Source organism: Coffea eugenioides, chromosome 8, assembly GCF_003713205.1.
Source record: "Coffea eugenioides isolate CCC68of chromosome 8, Ceug_1.0, whole genome shotgun sequence".
In the NCBI taxonomy this organism is placed as follows: Eukaryota; Viridiplantae; Streptophyta; class Magnoliopsida; order Gentianales; family Rubiaceae; genus Coffea; species Coffea eugenioides.
In genome coordinates this window covers 20,831,607-20,850,842 of record NC_040042.1, presented here as the reverse complement: position 1 = coordinate 20,850,842, position 19,236 = coordinate 20,831,607, and the positions used below count along the sequence as shown (strand labels likewise).

Here is a 19,236-nt window from a genome sequence, read left to right as displayed (position 1 = left end):
TGAATTCCATATGCTAGGGAAACAAAGGACTCTGTATTAGATAGGTTCAGAAGTTTTGGCAATCTTGTACGGAATCGTCTTCGTGATATGATGTAAATATTGGCAAGCTTTATCAATGAAAGCGATTTCTCTTCTGCACTTATTTAGAATTGTTGTCAAAAACAGGTCTGTACGGGTCCCATTTCGAAGGTATTGCATCATGCTAGGCCTACCCTTGGCACAAAAAGGGCCCCCCAATAGGACATGCATCCGAATTTTTGGAACATCTACTAACTCTTGTCTTTTTCTTTTTCTTTGTTTTATTTTTGTTAAAAAAGTTAAGCCAGGGCTAAATCTAAAAGCACGTCATTTCGTATTTTCAGGTAATATTTAAACATAGCTTCTCGTCGAAACCCCATCATAACGCGATCCCGTAGTCGAGCCCAAAGGAATCGTGTAGACATGAGTACTCCGCCAGAATCGTCTGATAAGACCGCTGCAACTACCCAGCCGGAAGCCGCAAGTCCCGGGGTTCAGTTGACTGAATTACTTACCAAATTTGGGGAAATGGCATCTGAAATGGCAGCCCAAAAGAAGTTGATCGACGAGCTCATTAGTAGCGGAGTGCAGCCCGAGCCTCCGCCCGTCAAACAACCGGAATCCGAACCATTTGTCATTCCTCCAATTCAAACCGCTTTTGAGGGAGTTTTCAACCCGCAGTATACTTACACTCAAAATCTTCCATTCTATCCTCCCTATGGGCAAGGATTTCAGCCTCAAGGTGGTCAAGGTGGTCCAAACATGCCTCCGGATCCACAAGCTTTTTATCAGACTACTGCAGAGCCTGTTGTGCCGGAGCACACTGTTCAAACCAAGCCAGAAATGGGAGAGTCGTCTGCCCCGGTTGATACAAAGCTACTTAAGCGGTTGGATCGTTTCGATGAGTTCATCAGGAAAAGCCAAGGTTTAAGCAAGCAAGGGGTGTTAGACTATGATGATCTGTGCCTGTTTCCAAATGTGCAGCTGCCCGTGGGATTCAAGACCCCGAAGTTCAATAAATATGATGGTACGGGCAACCCGAAGACACACTTGCATTTGTTTGCCAACAAGTTGGGCAGACCGGTGGATGACGAAAACTTGCCATTAAGGTTATTTCCAGAGAGTCTAGAAGGAGACGCCCTCGATTGGTATTCAAACTTAAAGCCAAAGGAGGTGAAGACTTGGCTTGATCTATCCAACGCCTTCATCAGACAATATGAGTATAACTGTGAGCTAGCACCGACCCGAACTACTTTGGAAGGCACGAAGAGGCGACCATCTGAAGATCATAAGACATACGCCAAAAGATAGAGAAAGATAGCTGCCAAGGTTGAGCCTCCGATGACCGAAGATGAAATTATTCGCACTTTCATAAAGACGCATGATCCTCCATACTTCGAAGAAATCTTCCGTATGACCGGGTGTTCATTTGCTGCGATTGTAAATAAACTCGAAGAGTATGATGATTTTGTGAGAGCCGGAAAAATTGTTAACATCTCTGCCCTAAAATCACAGGTAGAAGCTTTGCAAGGGCAAGGAAGCAGTGGAAAGAAGCCGCAGTTTAAAAAGAAAGAGGGGGATGCAACTTTTATCTGGGACCAGAACCCTTCACCCAAACCCCGATACCAACACAATCCAACCTACCAACCACATTACCCTTATTATTCAAACCCGCACCATGTATATACTACCAATATCCATCACCCTCGACCTCGCCCAAGTTATCCTAACCCACCTTTAGCCCCTTTTCAAATCTCTCAACCAAATCCACCCCAAAACCGACCTCGCCCTCCATATAACCCATGATTTCCTCCCCCAAATAGACCTGTTTACAGCCATCCTCAACCTCCTGAACCTTACAACCGACCCCCTAACCATACATTTACCAATTCAGGCAGGCCTCTAGACCAATTGAAGGCCGCCGGGAAAATTGGTATGGTACCCCCTCCTACCTATCCATATGGCATGCCCGCTTGGTATAACCCACAAGCTGTCTGTGCTTATCATTCAGGGGCACCCGGACATTCGACTGTTGATTGCAAGGCTCTTAAGCATAGAATTCAAGATATGATTGAAGCCAGAGAGATTGTAATTAGGAAAAAGGAGGCACAAGGGACGAATATAAATAGGAACCCCTTGCCTGAACACGCTAATACCATTGGGGTCATTCTGGACGACGCAGAGTATGAGGAGCAAGTCCAGAAATTGGCAAGGGAAGCTGAGGTGTTTGGGGTCACAGACCAACCATTTATAATGGAGGTGCCATTTGAGGAGGATAAAAGACCTTTTATTTTGGATCTCACTCTAGCTGAGAGCAAGGCTTTGGAGCCAGTGGTCATCGAATTCCCAGAGCAGGAGCCTGTTTTGAGTTTGCAGCGAGTGCCGTGGAACTACGATGAACCTGTCATACAAATTGGAGAAAAGTCAATTGCCAAAGAAGAGGTGTCAGTGGTCACCAGATCTGGGAGGATTGCAAGTCCGTTTGGAGCTACCGTTCCGATTCAAGTAAATAACCCCGAGCTGCCTGCTAAACCAACAGTTACTGAGAAGGAAGCCTTGGATTTTCTTAAAAGGCTCCAAAGAAGTGAATATATTGTAGTCGAGAAGCTAAGCAAGTCGCCCGCCCAAATATCCATGTTGGATCTGCTCTTTTCTTCGGATATGCATAGGGATGCGTTGCTCGAAATGCTGACCAAAGCTCAAATCCCTAAGGACATTTCGGTTGCTAATTTCTCACATGTGGTTGGGAGTGTGTTATTTACAAAACAAATTACTTTCTCTGATGATGAATTACCGGCAAAAGGCATTGGACATAACAAGGCTCTGTACATAGCTGTGAGTTGCAACGGGAAAATTTTGCCAAAGGTGTTGATTGACAATGGATCTGCGCTTAATATCTGCCCTTGGAGTACCTTGGAAAAGCTAGGGTTGCAAGATATCAAGCTGAGGCCCTCAGGGACCATAGTTAGAGGTTTTGATGGAGCACGAAGGGAACCTATAGGAGAAGTGGATTTAGTCATCGAGATGGGGCCCGCACAGTTTCAGATAGCTTGCCAAGTCATGCATTTTCCTAGTGTTTATAATGTTTTGGTTGGAAGGCCGTGGATTCATAAGTCCGGAGCTGTGCCTTCTTCATTGCATCAATTGTTGAAATTCATAGTAAATGACAAATTGATAACTATCTTTGCCGAGGAGGATTGCCTCGTGATTGCTGATTCTGGGTCCAAAGAAGATGGTAGCCGAAGCGCCATAGTAACCCCTCATAGCACAGCTGATATCGTCTCCGTAAGTTGGATAACAAAAGAGGAACGAGCTTTGTCAAAGGCCAGTGTCATGATGGCTAAGGAAATGATCCGCGGAGGATATGAGTTTGATAAAGGGCTGGGACGTGATCTGCAAGGAATTCTGAAGCCAGTGAAAATTGTGGAGAAAAAGGATTCATTCGGTTTGGGTTTCCGACCAACCGCTAGAGACATCAAAGAAATGAAGGAATGCAAGAGAGCAGAGAAAGAAGGCAGGCCAAGGGCCCTTGATATTCCACCACTGCATTATACTTTTCCACGACCGACCGAGGTGATCACATCAGAGATTAACCCAGTTGACGGAATCGAAACTAGTTTGGCCCAATTGTTCGTTGGGGCGACATTTGAAGACAGTTTCCCAGCTGAGGCCGAGTTTCCCGACGTCCCTGAAGGATCCATTTCCAATTGGACAGCCGAGTTTCTGCCCATTCGGAAGGAGTTTCGGTAAACTTAAAGGGGTTTGTCATTCATACGAATTCCTGAAAATACTTCTGCATCTGTAAATAGCTAATGAAAGCATCTTTACCTTTGACTAAAGTTTGCACGTGAAAATATTGTTAAGTTTTCATTTCATTCCCGCTTGTTTTTTGGTTTTTCGCTTTCAATCAAAGGGTTTATGAAAATGCACAAGTTGTTCTTGTCATGTTGTTTTGTTTATATTTCTGTCATATTGCTTGTTCATTTGTTTGTTGTATATTTGTTTGCTTATTATCCCACATTCGTTAATTCTTTCAGATGGCCAAAAATAAAACCATTTGACCCTTTGGATATCACTATTCTGGAATTCAATAATGGCAATCTCTATATCACTCACGACTTGGAGGTCTGGGAATCCGAGCTCCAAAGCGAGAGTGATAATGAGGAGGTATTCGATTCTTTTGCAAAGGATTTTGAACAATATGAGGAGAAACCAAAACCGAACCTGGAAGAAACAGAAAAGGTTAACATTGGCACTAAAGATGAAGTTAAGGAGGTGCAAATTAGTATTCATTTGAATGAGAGGCAGAAAAAGGAGATGCTTGAATTCTTGACTGTGTTCCAGGATGTATTTGCATGGTCCTATGATGATATGACTGGTATTTCAACTGATGTGGTAGTGCATAAGTTGCCCACAGACCCTACTTTTCCACCCGTAAAACAAAAATCCCGAAAATTCAAACCAGATATGAGCCTCAAAATAAAAGAGCAAATCGAAAAACAACTCAAAACCAACATTATCATTGTTTCCCATTACCCTATTTGGCTTTCGAATCCAGTCCCTGTTCCAAAAAAGAATGGAGAGGTACGAGTTTGTGTTGATTACAGAGACCTCAATAAGGCCAGTCCTAAAGATGATTTTCCTCTGCCAAATATTCACATTCTCCTGGACAATACCGCTGGGCATGAGATTGAATCTTTTTGTGATTGTTTCGCTGGATACCACCAGATTTTGATGGCAGAAGAGGATAGGGAGAAGACTGCTTTTATCACCCCTTGGGGCACGTTTTGCTACCGAGTGATGCCATTTGGTCTAAAGAATGCCGGAGCTACGTATCAAAGGACCATGACCACCCTGTTTCATGATATGATCCACCGGGAGATGGAGGTCTACGTGGATGACATCATAATCAAGTCTAAAAGAGCAGAGAACCATTTGGTTGATTTGAAGAAGCTGTTCGAAAGGTTGCGAAAGTACAATTTGAAGCTAAATCCTGCGAAATGCGCCTTTGGGGCACCAGCTGGTAAATTGTTGGGCTTCATTATTAGTAAGAGAGGCATAGAGATAGATCCAGCAAAAATTAAGGCAATTCGAGATATGCCAGTGCCGAAAACTCAGAAAGACGTGAAAAGTTTCTTAGGAAAGATCAATTTTATTGGGAGATTCATTGCCCAGTTGACTGCCACATGCGAGCCGTTGTTCAAATTGTTGAGAAAGAATGTGCCTTTGTACTGGAGTGAAGAATGCCAACAAGCTTTTGATAAAATCAAGGACTATTTGTTACATCCGCCAGTCTTGGTGCCACCCAAGCCAGGTCGACCATTAATCATGTACCTATCTGTGCTTGAAGAAGCAGTTGGTTGTGTCCTCGGGCAGCATGATGACTCTGGAAGGAAGGAGCAAGCCATTTACTATCTAAGCAAGAAGTTCACGCAGTATGAGGCTAATTATTCATTCATTGAGAAAAGCTGCTGTACATTGGCCTGGGCTGCTCAAAAGCTGAGACACTACCTGTTGAGCCATACCACTTATCTTATTTCCCGATCTGATCCTTTGAAGTATCTCTTGGAGAAGCCGATGCTAACTGGACGTCTGGCTAAATGGCAGATAATTCTCTCAGAGTTCGATATTGTTTTCACTTCACAGAAGGCCGTCAAGGGGCAAGCTATAGCTGATCATTTGGCAGAAAATCCAAGGGATGATGATTATCAACCACTTCATACTTATTTCCCTGATGAGAAAGTCTTATTTGTAGGCGCCACGGACGATATAAGTGAGCAAAGCCCTGAATGGAGGCTTTTCTTCGATGGAGCTTCGAATTCTCTCGGAGCTGGAATTGGAGCTGTTTTGGTTTCACCCGAAGGGAAGCACTACCCTGCCGCTTCCAAATTGCAATTTGCTTGTACAAACAACATGGCTGAATATGAAGCCTGCATTTTTTGTCTCAAAATTGCTTTAGAAATGGAAATCAAAGAGTTGATAGCTTTCAGTGATTCAGATTTGCTCGTGCACCAAACCTTGAAGCAGTGGATAACCAAGGATTCAAAAATTTTGCCCTACCATAGTAGTTTGCTCACTCTGGCAAAGCAATTTCAAAATTTGGAGTTCAGACATCTCCCGCGAGCCCGAAACGCATTTGCTGATGCTTTGGCCACCTTAGCCTCTATGATCCAGTATCCAGATGAATTGAGGATCGAACCAATTCAGATTCAACTTCAAGACAAGCCTGCCCACTGTTGGGTTGTAGACAAGTCCTCTGACAATATTCCTTGGTATAATGATATTAAGGAGTTTCTCAAAACTGGGTCTTACCCTCTGTATGCTAGTACAAAGGACAAGAGTTTTCTGCGTAGAATGGCTTCAAATTTTTTCTTAAGTGGAGAAGTTTTGTATAAACGAACCTCAGATTTGAACCTGTTAAGGTGCATTGATGAAGACGAAGCTCAATATATGATGAAAGAAGTGCATAGTGGCGTTTGTGGACCTCACATGAATGGCCATTTGCTAGCAAAGAAAATCATGAGAACCGGATACTTCTGGTTTACTATGGAGCGTGACTGTATAGATTTTGTCCGGAGATGTATAAAATGTCAAATGCACGGTGACGTTATACACGCTCCGCCCATTGAATTGCATAGTATATCGCCCCATGGCCCTGTTCAATGTGGGGTATGGACGTGATTGGTACAATTGATCCGCCCGCCTCGAATGGACATCGATTTATATTGGTGGCAATTGAGTACTTTACCAAATGGGTTGAAGCGGAGTCATTCAAACATGTAACGAAGAAGGTAGTTGCCAATTTCTTGAGAGATCACATCATCTGTCGCTTTGGGGTACCCGAAACGCTTATTACAGACAATGCCAAGAATCTGAACAATGACATGGTAGATGGACTATGTGAGCAGTTCAAGATCAAACACCGCAACTCTGCCATTTATAGGCCTCAGATGAATGGAGCTGTAGAAGCCGCAAACAAGAATTTGAAGAAGATTATCCGCAAAATGACTGAAAGGCATCGCGATTGGCATGAAAAGTTGCCTTATGCATTAATGGCGTATCGGACTTCTATCCGGACATCGACTGGGGCAACGCCATATTCACTCATGTATGGAATGGAAGCTGTATTACCAGTCGAAGTTGAAATTCCTTCGCTACGAATCCTCATGGAAGCTAAGTTGGAGGAGGCTAATTGGATAAAGCAGCACTATGAGCAATTGACTTTGATCGATGAAAAGCGGTTCAGTGCTATCTGTCATGGTCAGTGCTACCAGAAACGTGTGGCCTGGGCTTACAACAAAAAAGTCCATCAGCGTGCATTCGAAGAAGGTGACAAAGTACTAAAGCGAATTTTGCCGATGCAAGATAAAGCTAAAGGCAAATTTGCTCCAAATTGGCAAGGGCCGTTCATTGTCCAAAAGGTATTACCTGGCGGAGCGCTTATTTTGGCAGAAATGGATGGACGAGCATTCCCTCAACCCATCAACTCAGACATGTGCAAGAAGTTTTTCATTTGATCATGCAAATTTTCTTTAGAAATTCATACAAATGGCGAAATGCAAGTCAGGCCATCTTCTTTTACACTTAAAACATTTTATCTCTACTTGTCCCCTTTGAGCCATCAGAATTGACAAATTTTCGTTTGATAACCCCTGAGAATTGCAAACCCCACACTGGGGCAAGTTTATTTTGAAAGAGAGACAATCAAAAAGAGAAAAAAGAAACCCACACTGGGGCAAATTTAGTTTTTAAAGAAAAATGCAAAAGTGAGGAAAATGCAATGAAGAAAATGCAAAGAGAGAAAATCCGATCAAACTGGGGCAAATTTTCTCGGTTTCGTTCAAAATCGGAAATGATTTCAAAATAAGTTATTTCACACCTCGCATCAAATTTGCTTTCAATCCTCAACTTTTCTCGAAAAACACCCCACCTGACCTCATTACAAAGCCCAAAGTCCCGGCTTTCGTCACTTGTTGCATTTCTATTAGGAAATTTGTTAATCAACTGGCAAGTGATGTCTGTAATGCCTTCGCCTAATCTTACAAGGGAAATGCATTTTACTGATGCCCGAAATCTTTAACTCATATTTCTGAGTCGATCATGGTCGAGGTATTTCATTGTTCTTTAGGTGAAAACCCGAAAGGGCGCCTCGAAAAAAAAAAGAAAAAGAAAAAGAAGTAGAAGAAGAAAAAAAAAGCACAAAACAAAAACAAAAAGGGTGGGGGCAACCTTGGTGAAAACCCGAAAGGGCGCCAAGACAGGTTTTCTCAACAAGACGAGCACGAGAAGGAACAGCTGGTGACCTGGTTCATTTGGATTTTCCCTCATGACTGTGATACTTTTGCTAGTATCGAATTCCGAAACAAATATATCCAAAGTCTTGAATATGATATTCGTTGGCCAAATTTGCATTTTTCTTTACGAATATTCTTTTGCAAAATGTATCTTTATAAATCTCTGGGTTTCTCTCGATTATTTGCGTTCGACTGCTTGTGGTTGTCTGCATTCTTTTGCATGCTCATCTTTGCCTGACATAGGAAATCATCTTGCATATATCATTGATTTTTATGTGACAAATTTTTCATGCATCATTCTTTCACCATTGGATTCGAATGGATGATAAACCCTAAGGTTTGTGCAAGAATAGGGGAATTCAATCATCTATTAAAGGAAGTAAGATGCAACAAAGCTGCTACATGGATTTGGTGATGTGGTAAATACGTATTCTATCAGTCTCAGAAATTGAAAGGTTTCAAAATTACAAGTTCAACTAAGCCAGATGCCACAGAACAGAAGCAAAAGCATCACAAGACTCATGTTTACACGATTCTCAAGGCAAACGGGATCAAATGATAGTGGCAAGTCCATTATTTCTTCTTTTCTTGCAGGAACGTTGCGTTCACAAACGAAAGCAACCACTCTCCTTTTCGCACCTAAATTGATGTCAGAAAAAGCTCCCCAGTAAGCAAAGACGAATTGATAATGTTATTGGCAAAGCTTGATCATAAGAAACAACATCAGCTATCGCTTCAGCCACAGAGGTCAAATCCCCCTCTTGGTATAAAACTTTGAACTACTCCCGGGTAAAAACTCAATTCATCGTTTAAACCTCCCCAGTGAAGTCCCGTTTTAAATTATTGTTCGGGTCAGTCCCGTTTTAAATTTCCTGTTCGGGTCAGTCCCGTTTTAAATTCCTGTTCGGGTCAGTCCCGTTTTAAAAAATTCTGTTCGGGTCAGTCCCGTTTTAAATTTCTTGTTCGGGTCAGTCCCGTTTTAAATCCTGTCGGTCAGTCCCGTTTTAAATTCCTGTTCGGGTCATCCCGTTTTAAATTTCTTGTTCGGTCAGTCCCGTTTTAAATTCTTGTTCGGGTCAGTCCCGTTTTAATTTCTTGTTCGGGTCAGTCCCGTTTTAAAATTCTTGTTCGGGTCAGTCCCGTTTTAAATTCCTGTTCGGGTCAGTCCCGTTTTAAAATTCCTGTTCGGGTCAGTCCCGTTTTAAATTCCTGTTCGGGTCAGTCCCGTTTTAAATTTCTTGTTCGGGTCAGTCCCGTTTTAAATTTCTTATTCGAGTCATTCCCGTTTTAAATTCTTGTTCGGGTCAGTCCCGATTTAAATCCCCTTGTTCGGGCCAATCCCATGTTTAAAATTCCTTGTTTAGGTCTGTCCTCTGAATAGTTTGCAGTCGAATAACACAGGTAAGTATTTGGTGTCTACTTCTTTGTCTCAAGTTTTTCCAAAACTCAGACAAAGAGGGGCAAACTGTAGACACCAAAATTTTTATTTTTTTTAACTTTTTAACTTTATTCATTTAATTCATTTAATTTTTGCTTTATTGGTTATTTTTATTTTATTATTATTTTGTCTTCATACTAATATTCAAAAAAAAAAAAAAAAAAGAAGGCGAAACCCGATAGCGGGTTTTAGGCAGTTTAACAGGTTCTAAAAAAAAATGGGAAAAAGGAGAAAACCCGCACGCGGGTTTTAGGCTGATTAAGAGGCTCTGAGAGAAAAGGAAAAAAAAGAAAAGAAAAAAAGAGTCCATGCATGCGGCATCAGTACGAAAGGGATTGCAGCTCCATTTGGTTTCCATTCATTTTTAATCTTTCTAGGACAACATCCATCGGATGGCCCTAGATGCCCAGCAAACCTCCACTCTCATCCTCACCTTTGAGGTGAGGGTTTGAGAGTGGTGTCTTTGGTATAAATAGAACAGAAAACACAGCCGACTGGGGGGAGAGATATATGACGGCTGAAAACCTAAAAGAGAAAGAAACAAAAGGGACAACAGAGAGGTTCGGGAATGACGGCTAAGTAGAAAGGCCAAGAGAGAAAGCTAGAAGTGGTTTTGACAATTGGAAAGCTGAGGGCTTTGTGAGAGTTGAGACCGAGAAAAGGTCACGAGCAAAGCTGAAAAACGGGGTTTGAAGGAGAGAGCGAGAGGGAACAATCTGGAAATCTTGGAGTTAGAAGAAAGCCCGAGAAACAGCGGAAAGGAGAAAACTTTTGCAGGTCTCCACCAGTAGCTTGAAGCCGTTCATCTTACCAAGAGGTAAGTTTTGAACTTTCTTCCGTTCTTTTGCTTTCTGCACGTCGTGTTCATCTTTGGTTGTTTAGTTCCACTTCCCTGTTATAGTCTTGACGTTGGAAATGGTAGGAAGTGATGTGCTGGTTCGAAAGATTACGTCTTTGGTTGAATTTTGTTGGTCGTGTGTGTCCAGAATGTCATGGTTGTGAAGTTACAGAACATTATCCCAGATTTTGCATGATCTTGTTTGGGGTTTCGATAGCCTTTTTTGCAACTCAATTTCTCTGTCTCGTTCATGTGCTCAACATCGAATTCTGATGAGATGTTTTAGGAGCCTTTCTATAGATTTTCCCTTGATAAGTTTAGGAGGTTGCTTGAACCATAGTGAGGTTATGTTTGTGTTTGAAAGTTTGCCGCAACAGGATTTGAAATTCTGGGTCTGTTACAGCAATTTTTTTTTTAAAAAAAAAAATCAATCTCTTAGGCTGTTAAAAATTTTCCAGAATGGCTTAAGCTACCTCTTGGGTCTCGTTTTGTTGCTCCATGGGATCCCATGTGTATGTTTACTGTTGTTTCGAGTAGCAAGATGCGGTATGCCATTAGACGGCACCAAGTAGCTAACACCTGTGGCAGCCATGATTCTTTTTCTTTTCTTTGTTGGTGCAGGTTTTGGTTTTATATCTTGTGTTATCTTTGGTGATTCGGTTGATATTGATATTTTGTTTGGCTAAGATGATTTATCCATGTTAACCAAAGCTTGCTGCAACCTTATACTGCTAAGAAAAGCTACATTTCTGCTGTCCTTCATGTCGCTACAGTCCATAAAATGGGAGTAGTTATCCAGTTTACCGTTTAACCTTTGTGCCTAATTGATCATTGGTGAGACTAATGCAATGTTCTGCATTTAATATACACGAACTCATAGCTGTAAAATTCCGCGGCCAAAACAAAAGAAGTTGCATTTTCTGTTCTGTTTCTTTTCTGTGGCTGTTCATCGACCCTTACACTTAAGTGGCATGCTAATCTGGTTTGTTGGGATGTTGGAATTGTGTGTCACGTTGCTTAGATCGTGGAGCTGCATTTTTCCCTTCTCATTATCCCAAGTCCACACGAGCCCACATTAGTTCATTCTCCTTTCCCCATCGCACAATCACTTTTAGGCTGACTGAAAATGCAGCAAGTTGTTGCAGCAGTTTCATCCGTAGGCCTGCATAAAATCTTAAGAGCTTGCATGGTTTCTTTCTATGTTTGTTGTTTGTTTGAGTTATAGTATTGTTGTAGCGTTTGCCTTAATCCAAAGCTTTTGATGTTGAAAAAATTCTGATTCATTCTCGGTTGCCGAAAGCTTCATAGCTTGCTGAAACTTTGCTGCATTTTTTTTCCTTTTCCTTTCGGTCAATTCCAGTTCCTTGTTTGAATCCTGCAACCAAATTTTTGTGTTGGATTTAGTTGGTGTTTGATGGTTGAAATCGTGGTGTTTTGGTGGATTCGTCGGCATGATCAGATGGCCAAGAAAAATTGCAGTAAGAAAGATGTGAAGTAGCAGAAGACTAACTCCAGTTTGCAGAATGTTATTTCGTGATATTTGCATGAAATTCTGCATGAAACTTTTCCAATTTTTGGCATTGTTAAGGGATGTCCAGCCATGTTTAATTGGAGTAATTCAAGGCTATTGAATGAATCTGGTTTTGCTGAAATTGTGGAACCCTGTGCATGAAAATCTGCATCAAAGCCTTGCTGAGAGTTTCATCATTTGCTGAAGCTTTGCTGTGAAATGTTTTCCTACGTTACTTGCATGGAGTGTGCATGGAAATTTTTCAATAATTTCACTTTGACCCCTTGGCTTCCAACTAATGCTGCTATGACCCAGTCAATTGAATAATCTTCTCAATTTGGTCCTTGGTAGCTTTTAATTTTTGCAACTTCATTGCTTGCTTGATTCAATTAGCCACCAAATTTTGTTTAATTGCATTTAATTCGTGATTTTAAGAGCTTTATGACCAAGTGAACTTGTGTTTTGCATATTTTCTTAACGTTCTTAATTAAATTGGTACCCTGACCATTTTATTGTTTTGGAGGGTAAATTAGTAATTTCACTTCGTTAGGGCATCGATTCAAGGAAGGTACACTCTATCCCTTATTTTGACCTTATTTGACCCTATGTGATCCAACGGGCTAAGTGAGAATTGCATGTCTACTTTGCTTTCCTCGCTTCACCTTAATTCCTTTCATTTATTTCATTTACTTTTGCTTTTATTAAGTCATTCTTTATTTATTTATGGGGTATGTGTACACCTCTTGGCTTGTAATAGATAGGGCTTGGAGAGCAATTTTGTCCATTTTCCCCCTTCCCCTTTTGTTTTAGTTAGCAAATGTAATAGGTTCATTAGCTTGATTGTTTGCTTTTGTTGCTACGTGTTAATTTGCTTTATTAGGCTCTTGCATCTAGTCGAGCATGCTAAGTGTTATGTGCTATGTGTTTATAGGTGATTCGCATGTCTACTTGCTTTCTATAGTCATAGATGAATGTGATGGATGAATGTATCACCGTGGCTAGTCCAACGCTGGCCATGGTCTTTCCCCTCGAGCTCTCGCAAGTCCAATGCTTGTGAGAGAATTTTAGAAAAGGGCTAGTCCAATGCTAGACCCCAATAGGCCGTCCCCTCTCGTTAGTGCATACTTGCATGTTTCACTACGTTTCATACATTTTTCTTAGTTTTCTAGCATTTGGCATGCTCCTCCAATCCCTTCCCCTTCATTTTAAGTTTTTGCATCCTCATGTTAGTTATAGGGTACATTTGCTTGAGAGTCCCCTTTCGATAAGGGAAACGAGCGAGTGTGCCTACAAAATAGCCTTAGCACGCTAGTTCTTCCTTCTAATCAAAGGGAAAATTAAAATCACGAAGATAGAAGTCATTCCCGTACCCGACTTGATGCACTCCTCTAGGTTCATGCACCTCCATTTCACCATATCATTTTTTTCATTTTTTACATTTTCTCACTACTTATATTTTTCTCACTCCACGTGCCATGTTCACACACTTCTCTTCTTTCCCTATCACTTATTTATTTTCTACCTCACAAATTGCACCCAATTGCACTTATATGCATTTACTACTATTTATGCCATATTTTCATCCACTTGCACACAAACACCTTCATTCTTAATTGCACACATTGCACTTTTCTTACATTTGCACACATTGCACCTTTCTTACATTTGCACACATTGCATCTTTCTTACATTTGCACACATTGCACTTTTCTTACATGTGCACACTTGCACTTATATTTGAGTCTTCATTTGCATTATTCGTGACCTCTATGAGGGCTTTCCTTACTGGCCATCACAATTCATGTGATTGGGACCAAAAAGCCTCATAAGAGACATTTTAGATTTAGGATTGCATTTTTTTTCATATCCATTAGTCACATCCAACATGCAACACATATTTTGGGGTAGAAGAATTAAGAAAAGAAGGGCTAAGTCACGCAACTAGCTTTGGCTAGGGTAAGGGAGTGCCTTAGGCTTCGCCTTTGCCTTCTCCCTTATCAAATGTGACCCTCGATCCCTTTCTTTGGTTACGTAGACCTAAAAGTTCTTTAAAAAGGGTTTGTTTACTTTTCTTTCCAAAAAATCACTTTTTGGGTGACTTGGTACACCCTAACTCTATACCAAGTGGCGACTCCATTTTCCATTCAAAAAACCCTTTTTGAACTTTGTTTGGCCAAACCGTCGCATTTCACAATCCCACGGCCTTTTATTTGCACTTTCACACACGTTCACATACATATCCCACACACTACTTTCACACACTCCAAAAAGTGGGACGCGACACAAATTCCAGTGTAACCTAGTCAAATTCCCAATTCCCAGAACCAAGTTCCAACGAATCGGCTAATTAACCGTACTACCTTTAAATGGCCATATCGCAGACTAACAAAGTCCGTTTAAGACATTGTTGGAGGCGTTGAAAAGATAAGACAAAGACCTACAACTTTAATGAAGACCACTCAGTCCATTTCTCACCCTAACTAGGTCAAATTTACCAAAATAACTCCAGATTTTCCAGTTCAAAATTCACTGCAGAAGTCAACTAGCAGTCCTGCTTTATTCACTCATATCTCAGCACACACACCTCCAATTCAGGTGATTCCAAAACCATTTGAAAGCTACGATATAAGGATATAATTCTTAAGAAGACATCATCAACCAATTCGGTAATATTCCTGGTCAAACTAACCACTTACAGAGGCTGATTTTCATTTTCGGACAGAAACAGGGCAGCAGGGATATTTCAGTCTTTTCATAGGCTACGTTGCTCCGATTGAGCTGAAATTTTGGAGGCACCTATAAATCATCATTCTATACAACTTTCATGTTTTATGTGAAGTCTAATTCGGCCTCTATCATGATGAAACAAAAACGGGCCGAATGGTGTTTCGTGAGAATTTAAACCTGGAATTAGAACTTTGTTGCTAGAATTTCATGTTTGTTAGGTTTAAATCATGAAAACCTCCAACTAGTAACTTCATAACATCAATTAAAGGATGTATGATCATAATCAAAGCTGAAAATGAAACCCTAGCTAATCATCCCCCCAACTCCAACAAAACTCACTAATTAACCGTTGTAACTCAAAATTAAAAGCTTCTTGCCATATTTAACCAAAATTGGGAAAAGAAAAGGATGAAAAGCCATGATACCTTCCTAGGATGCTTGTAGGAGAAGACCACAATCTTTCCTTCAAAATCTTGCCATACAAAGCTCTAATCTTCCCTAAAGAGTAGTTTTGGTGAAGTGATTCACAAGATTTATGGTTGGAGTTTAAGATTAGGCAAGAAATTTAGTTGATGAAGATGAAGTTTCTCTCCCTTTTTTCTCTCTCTATTTTCAGCCAAGGTGGTGAAGAAATGGAGAAGATTTGGTTAAATTGTTGTTTTATGATGGTTGATACAAATTAGTCAAAGCTCCTTCCAATAAGGGCTTGACATGTGTCCTTTCTAGAGTTTTCTTCCTTCTTCCTTTGGCCCACCACGGTGACTCATGTATAAGATATTTTGAGGGTAATTAGTCAAAATAAATAAGGATATTAAAGAAATAAAGTAGGGTTTAATCGGTGCACTCACTCGGTAACGAACGGTACACGTCGGTTCTAACCGTTTTCCTTAAATTACACGTACTAGGGTTTTTACTTGCTATTCACTAACTTTATATCATAGCTTCTAATCACATATTATTTCTCACCTAAAAGTCACTCTTAAGCACCAAATTTGATCCTTATTCCATACCGAATAATTACACTACGGGTACACGAAAAACCCTATTTCACTTCGAATTGAAATCGGAAAGGAAAACCCTAATTTCCTATGATCATTGGCACTTTTTATAGGGTGATTGAGTAGTAAGATGGTATAGAATAGTATTTTCCAAATAATTTTCAAATAAAAGGAAATTTTCAAGAAATATATAAGGAATTTGCAAGTCCTCACACTCTCTCCCCCTTAAGAAATTTCGTCCTCGAAATTTTTACCTTCAGATGGCTCAGGAGATTGTTGGTTGTCTAAGGCATATACCCTTGCCGGTACTTTTGTTCGGTTCCCTTTTTCATTCGCTGATTTTGGTTTAGTGCCCTCCAGTTGCTGAGTACTACTTTCACGTGACCGTTTCCTCGGACAGTTGCTAACCTGGTAGTCACCATTTCCGCAAATCAAACATTTCCGCCCTTTCCTCTAACAATCACTCTCAGTGTGATTGGCCTTTCCACAGTAGCCACAAGTGAAGGAAGAAGCCACTTGTTGGCTTTTTTGAAAAATCTCCCCATGGCCTACTTGATTTCCTTTTGTAGATCGTTCATCTAACGCCCCTATTGTCCATGGTGGGTGGGACAAAAAGTTCACTTTCTGCACTTTGGAAGGGACTATCGGTTCACTTGATTCCTCAGTCACACTACCAGGTGTACCCCTTTTTCGGTTTTGGGAGGCTTTTATCAGTGCTTTTGCATTCTCGATTCGTTGGGCTTTCTCAAGGGCCTCTGTAAACGTATTCACTTGAACCGCCGCTAGTGCTTCTTGAATTTCTAGATTCAATCCCTGTATAAATTGTCTTACCCTTCTCGGTTCCGTGGCCACTAACTCGGAAGCAAACTTGGATAGTTTGGTAAATTTTGTTTCATATTCAGCCACACTTTGGGTTCCCTGGCGTAGTCCAATAAACTCATCCTCCCTCCTTTCTTGGACTAAAGGTGGGAGGTACTTCTCGTTAAATTCCCTTAGGAAGTTTGCCCATGTCCATGCAGTCTGTTCTCTTTCCCACTTTGCCTTAATCACGTTCCACCATGCTCGGGCCGGTCCTTCAAATTGAAATACCGAAAAGTTCACTTGCCTTTGTTCGGTATAGTTCAAAGCTGCAAAGATGTTGATCATGGCCTCCAGCCACTGTTCGGCTACATCCGGATCAGACCCTCCAAGGAATTTCGGAGGAGCAAACTTCTGAAACCTCTCAAGAGCCCGATCTTCTCCTATTTCAGGGTTCGGAGGTTGATTCACAGGTATTTGACCTTGTTGGTCCACCAACCTTGCTAAGATGTTTGTCATTTGTTGAATTGCCGTCGCTATTTGGTCCCCGGCTTCAACCCTCGGTTCTTGCTCTTGTGCAGCTGTTGTTTCCCTTTCCTTTCTTGGCTCTTGAGTTCGTTTATTCCCACGGTCACGTCCACGTCCACGACTACGTCTCCCGTCCATCTATATGTTTTCCTTCTCTCTTTTCTTTTCCTTTCCCCCCCAAAAGGTAATTTAGTGAATAAACACAGTAAATTGACTAAAGTAACAAATTCCAGCATACCAAATACACAATTAAACATAGACACACGTAACACACCATATATCACGAAGACAGATGATCAAATACACAAAGGCATATCAAATTAGACAGATAATCATATGCACAAATACACTAACTAACGTCATGTAACAATAATATAAGGGCAAATCAAAAGAAAATGCGATATCGTCCTAGTTTCAGTTGAATAACCCCGTTCGGTCTCTCACGTCACTTACTATCCAAACTAGATACCCATTGACCTCATGTGCTCATTCTAGCCAGACAAAGCCTGTTCATGTTTCCAAAATACAAGTCTCAAGTACCTAGTAGCTTGCATCGCCTCAATTCTGGAGTACTCGGGCACGAGAATCCGAAATAAGACAGTTCACATCTCGAGCTGGCCAGTCCCAAGAGTAAACCATCTACAAATCGAAATTCCTACTCGACATACCTATCTATGGTCCTTAGATACCATGAGAAAGATTTAAGACCTATAACACTTCAGGGTTCATAGCTTATTCTCGAAAGAGCACTTAGTCCTTCATACTTATTCACCACTTAGCCCAAGCTCACTCCGCGCAGAGACCACGCGAAGCAGGCTCTGATACCAACTGTGACAGCCCCACCTCCGCCTAAGGCGAACCAAAGGGTTCGGCGGACCGCCTGCCCAACTCTCGCCGGGACTCAGTCGTTCACTTCAGTCCTCAATTAAAATCGAAATAAAACATAGGAATAAGTATAACGACAATCCAAAGCTTAACGCAAAACTTATGTACATTAGAGTACAAACATCGAATATACAAAGGTTCTCAATTCTTCATGCATCCAACCCGTGCCAAGCACTAGGGCGAGAACCATTACAAAAGAAAACCAAGAAACTAGTCTAGGCTAGTCGATCCAAAACTCCCGTCCTGGCCCGCCTTCCCTGTTAAGGAAAACAAAACTAAAGGGATGAGCTAAAAGCTCAGTGAGGTTCCGAACACATAACCAAACAATCAATCCAATATATTAAACATAGAGTATCAATAATTCAAGAAACATTTACAATGGAAAGCGATAATAACACATTCATTAAAAGGATATGGGCTCACAGGGAGCCATGCTTTCGTTCGTTCATTCGTTCTCCTGACATTTTCCCTTATTCCTCCAATTGTTTGAAAATGCATTTTTGTAAGTAAAACTCTTGTTCGTTCGTTCGTTTCATTTCATTCACCCCCTCCTGGACGTTGGTCAGGCTCCACCAACCTACAAGGTAATACTCGAGTATACCAACGTTCATACCCAGGGTCATCATATCGCCCGACCGAGTCCGCTTCTGGCTCGAGTCGATCGGTAACGAAGGGCAGGACCCAGTTCAGCCAAACGGCTTACATTCATGTGCAACTAGCATTTAATCATTTAATCATTGAAAATTTCACATTTATTTAGGTCGAGTGCGATAAAGTACACACTCGCCTAGAAAACTCATTTTAACAATCATTAAAAGCACTTAACACATTATCAATCAATAATAACAAGCCAATAAGTCAAGGAAATATAACAAACAAGGAACACTCACCTATTTAAGTAAAATAATGTCCAAGGTATCCTCCCGGATAACACTCTCAATCGCCAAGAAACCCTAATAATAGCCATGAGAAAATATTACAGTTAAACCCGTCTAAAGTTTAAGGGAACCCAAGAAAATCCGAATAACTACTAGTACAAAATATAAGTATAGTTTTGGAAGTGAAAAGAGTACATTTAAACCAAAGGCTATGAGTAAAATATTTGTAAAACTTATGCTTGCTCGTAAAACTTTGAAATCTCCATTTAAGTCGAAGTGACAAAGAAAACGTACTTCGAGCAGTCATTATTTTATTTCTCAAGG

At 41.0% G+C, this 19,236-nt stretch overlaps 1 protein-coding gene across 1 annotated transcript; it reads left to right on the top strand.

Annotated features, from left to right (window-relative positions):
- Positions 1–780: 780 nt before the first annotated feature.
- On the top strand, positions 781–7,535 carry LOC113780391. Its single transcript, XM_027326198.1, has 7 exons — positions 781–882; positions 1,003–1,246; positions 1,913–3,591; positions 4,333–5,827; positions 5,903–6,547; positions 6,661–7,012; positions 7,121–7,535. The coding sequence occupies exons 1-7, from the start codon at positions 781–783 to the stop codon at positions 7,533–7,535; spliced, it is 4,932 nt and encodes a 1,643-aa protein (XP_027181999.1).
- The last annotated feature ends 11,701 nt before the right edge of the window (positions 7,536–19,236 follow it).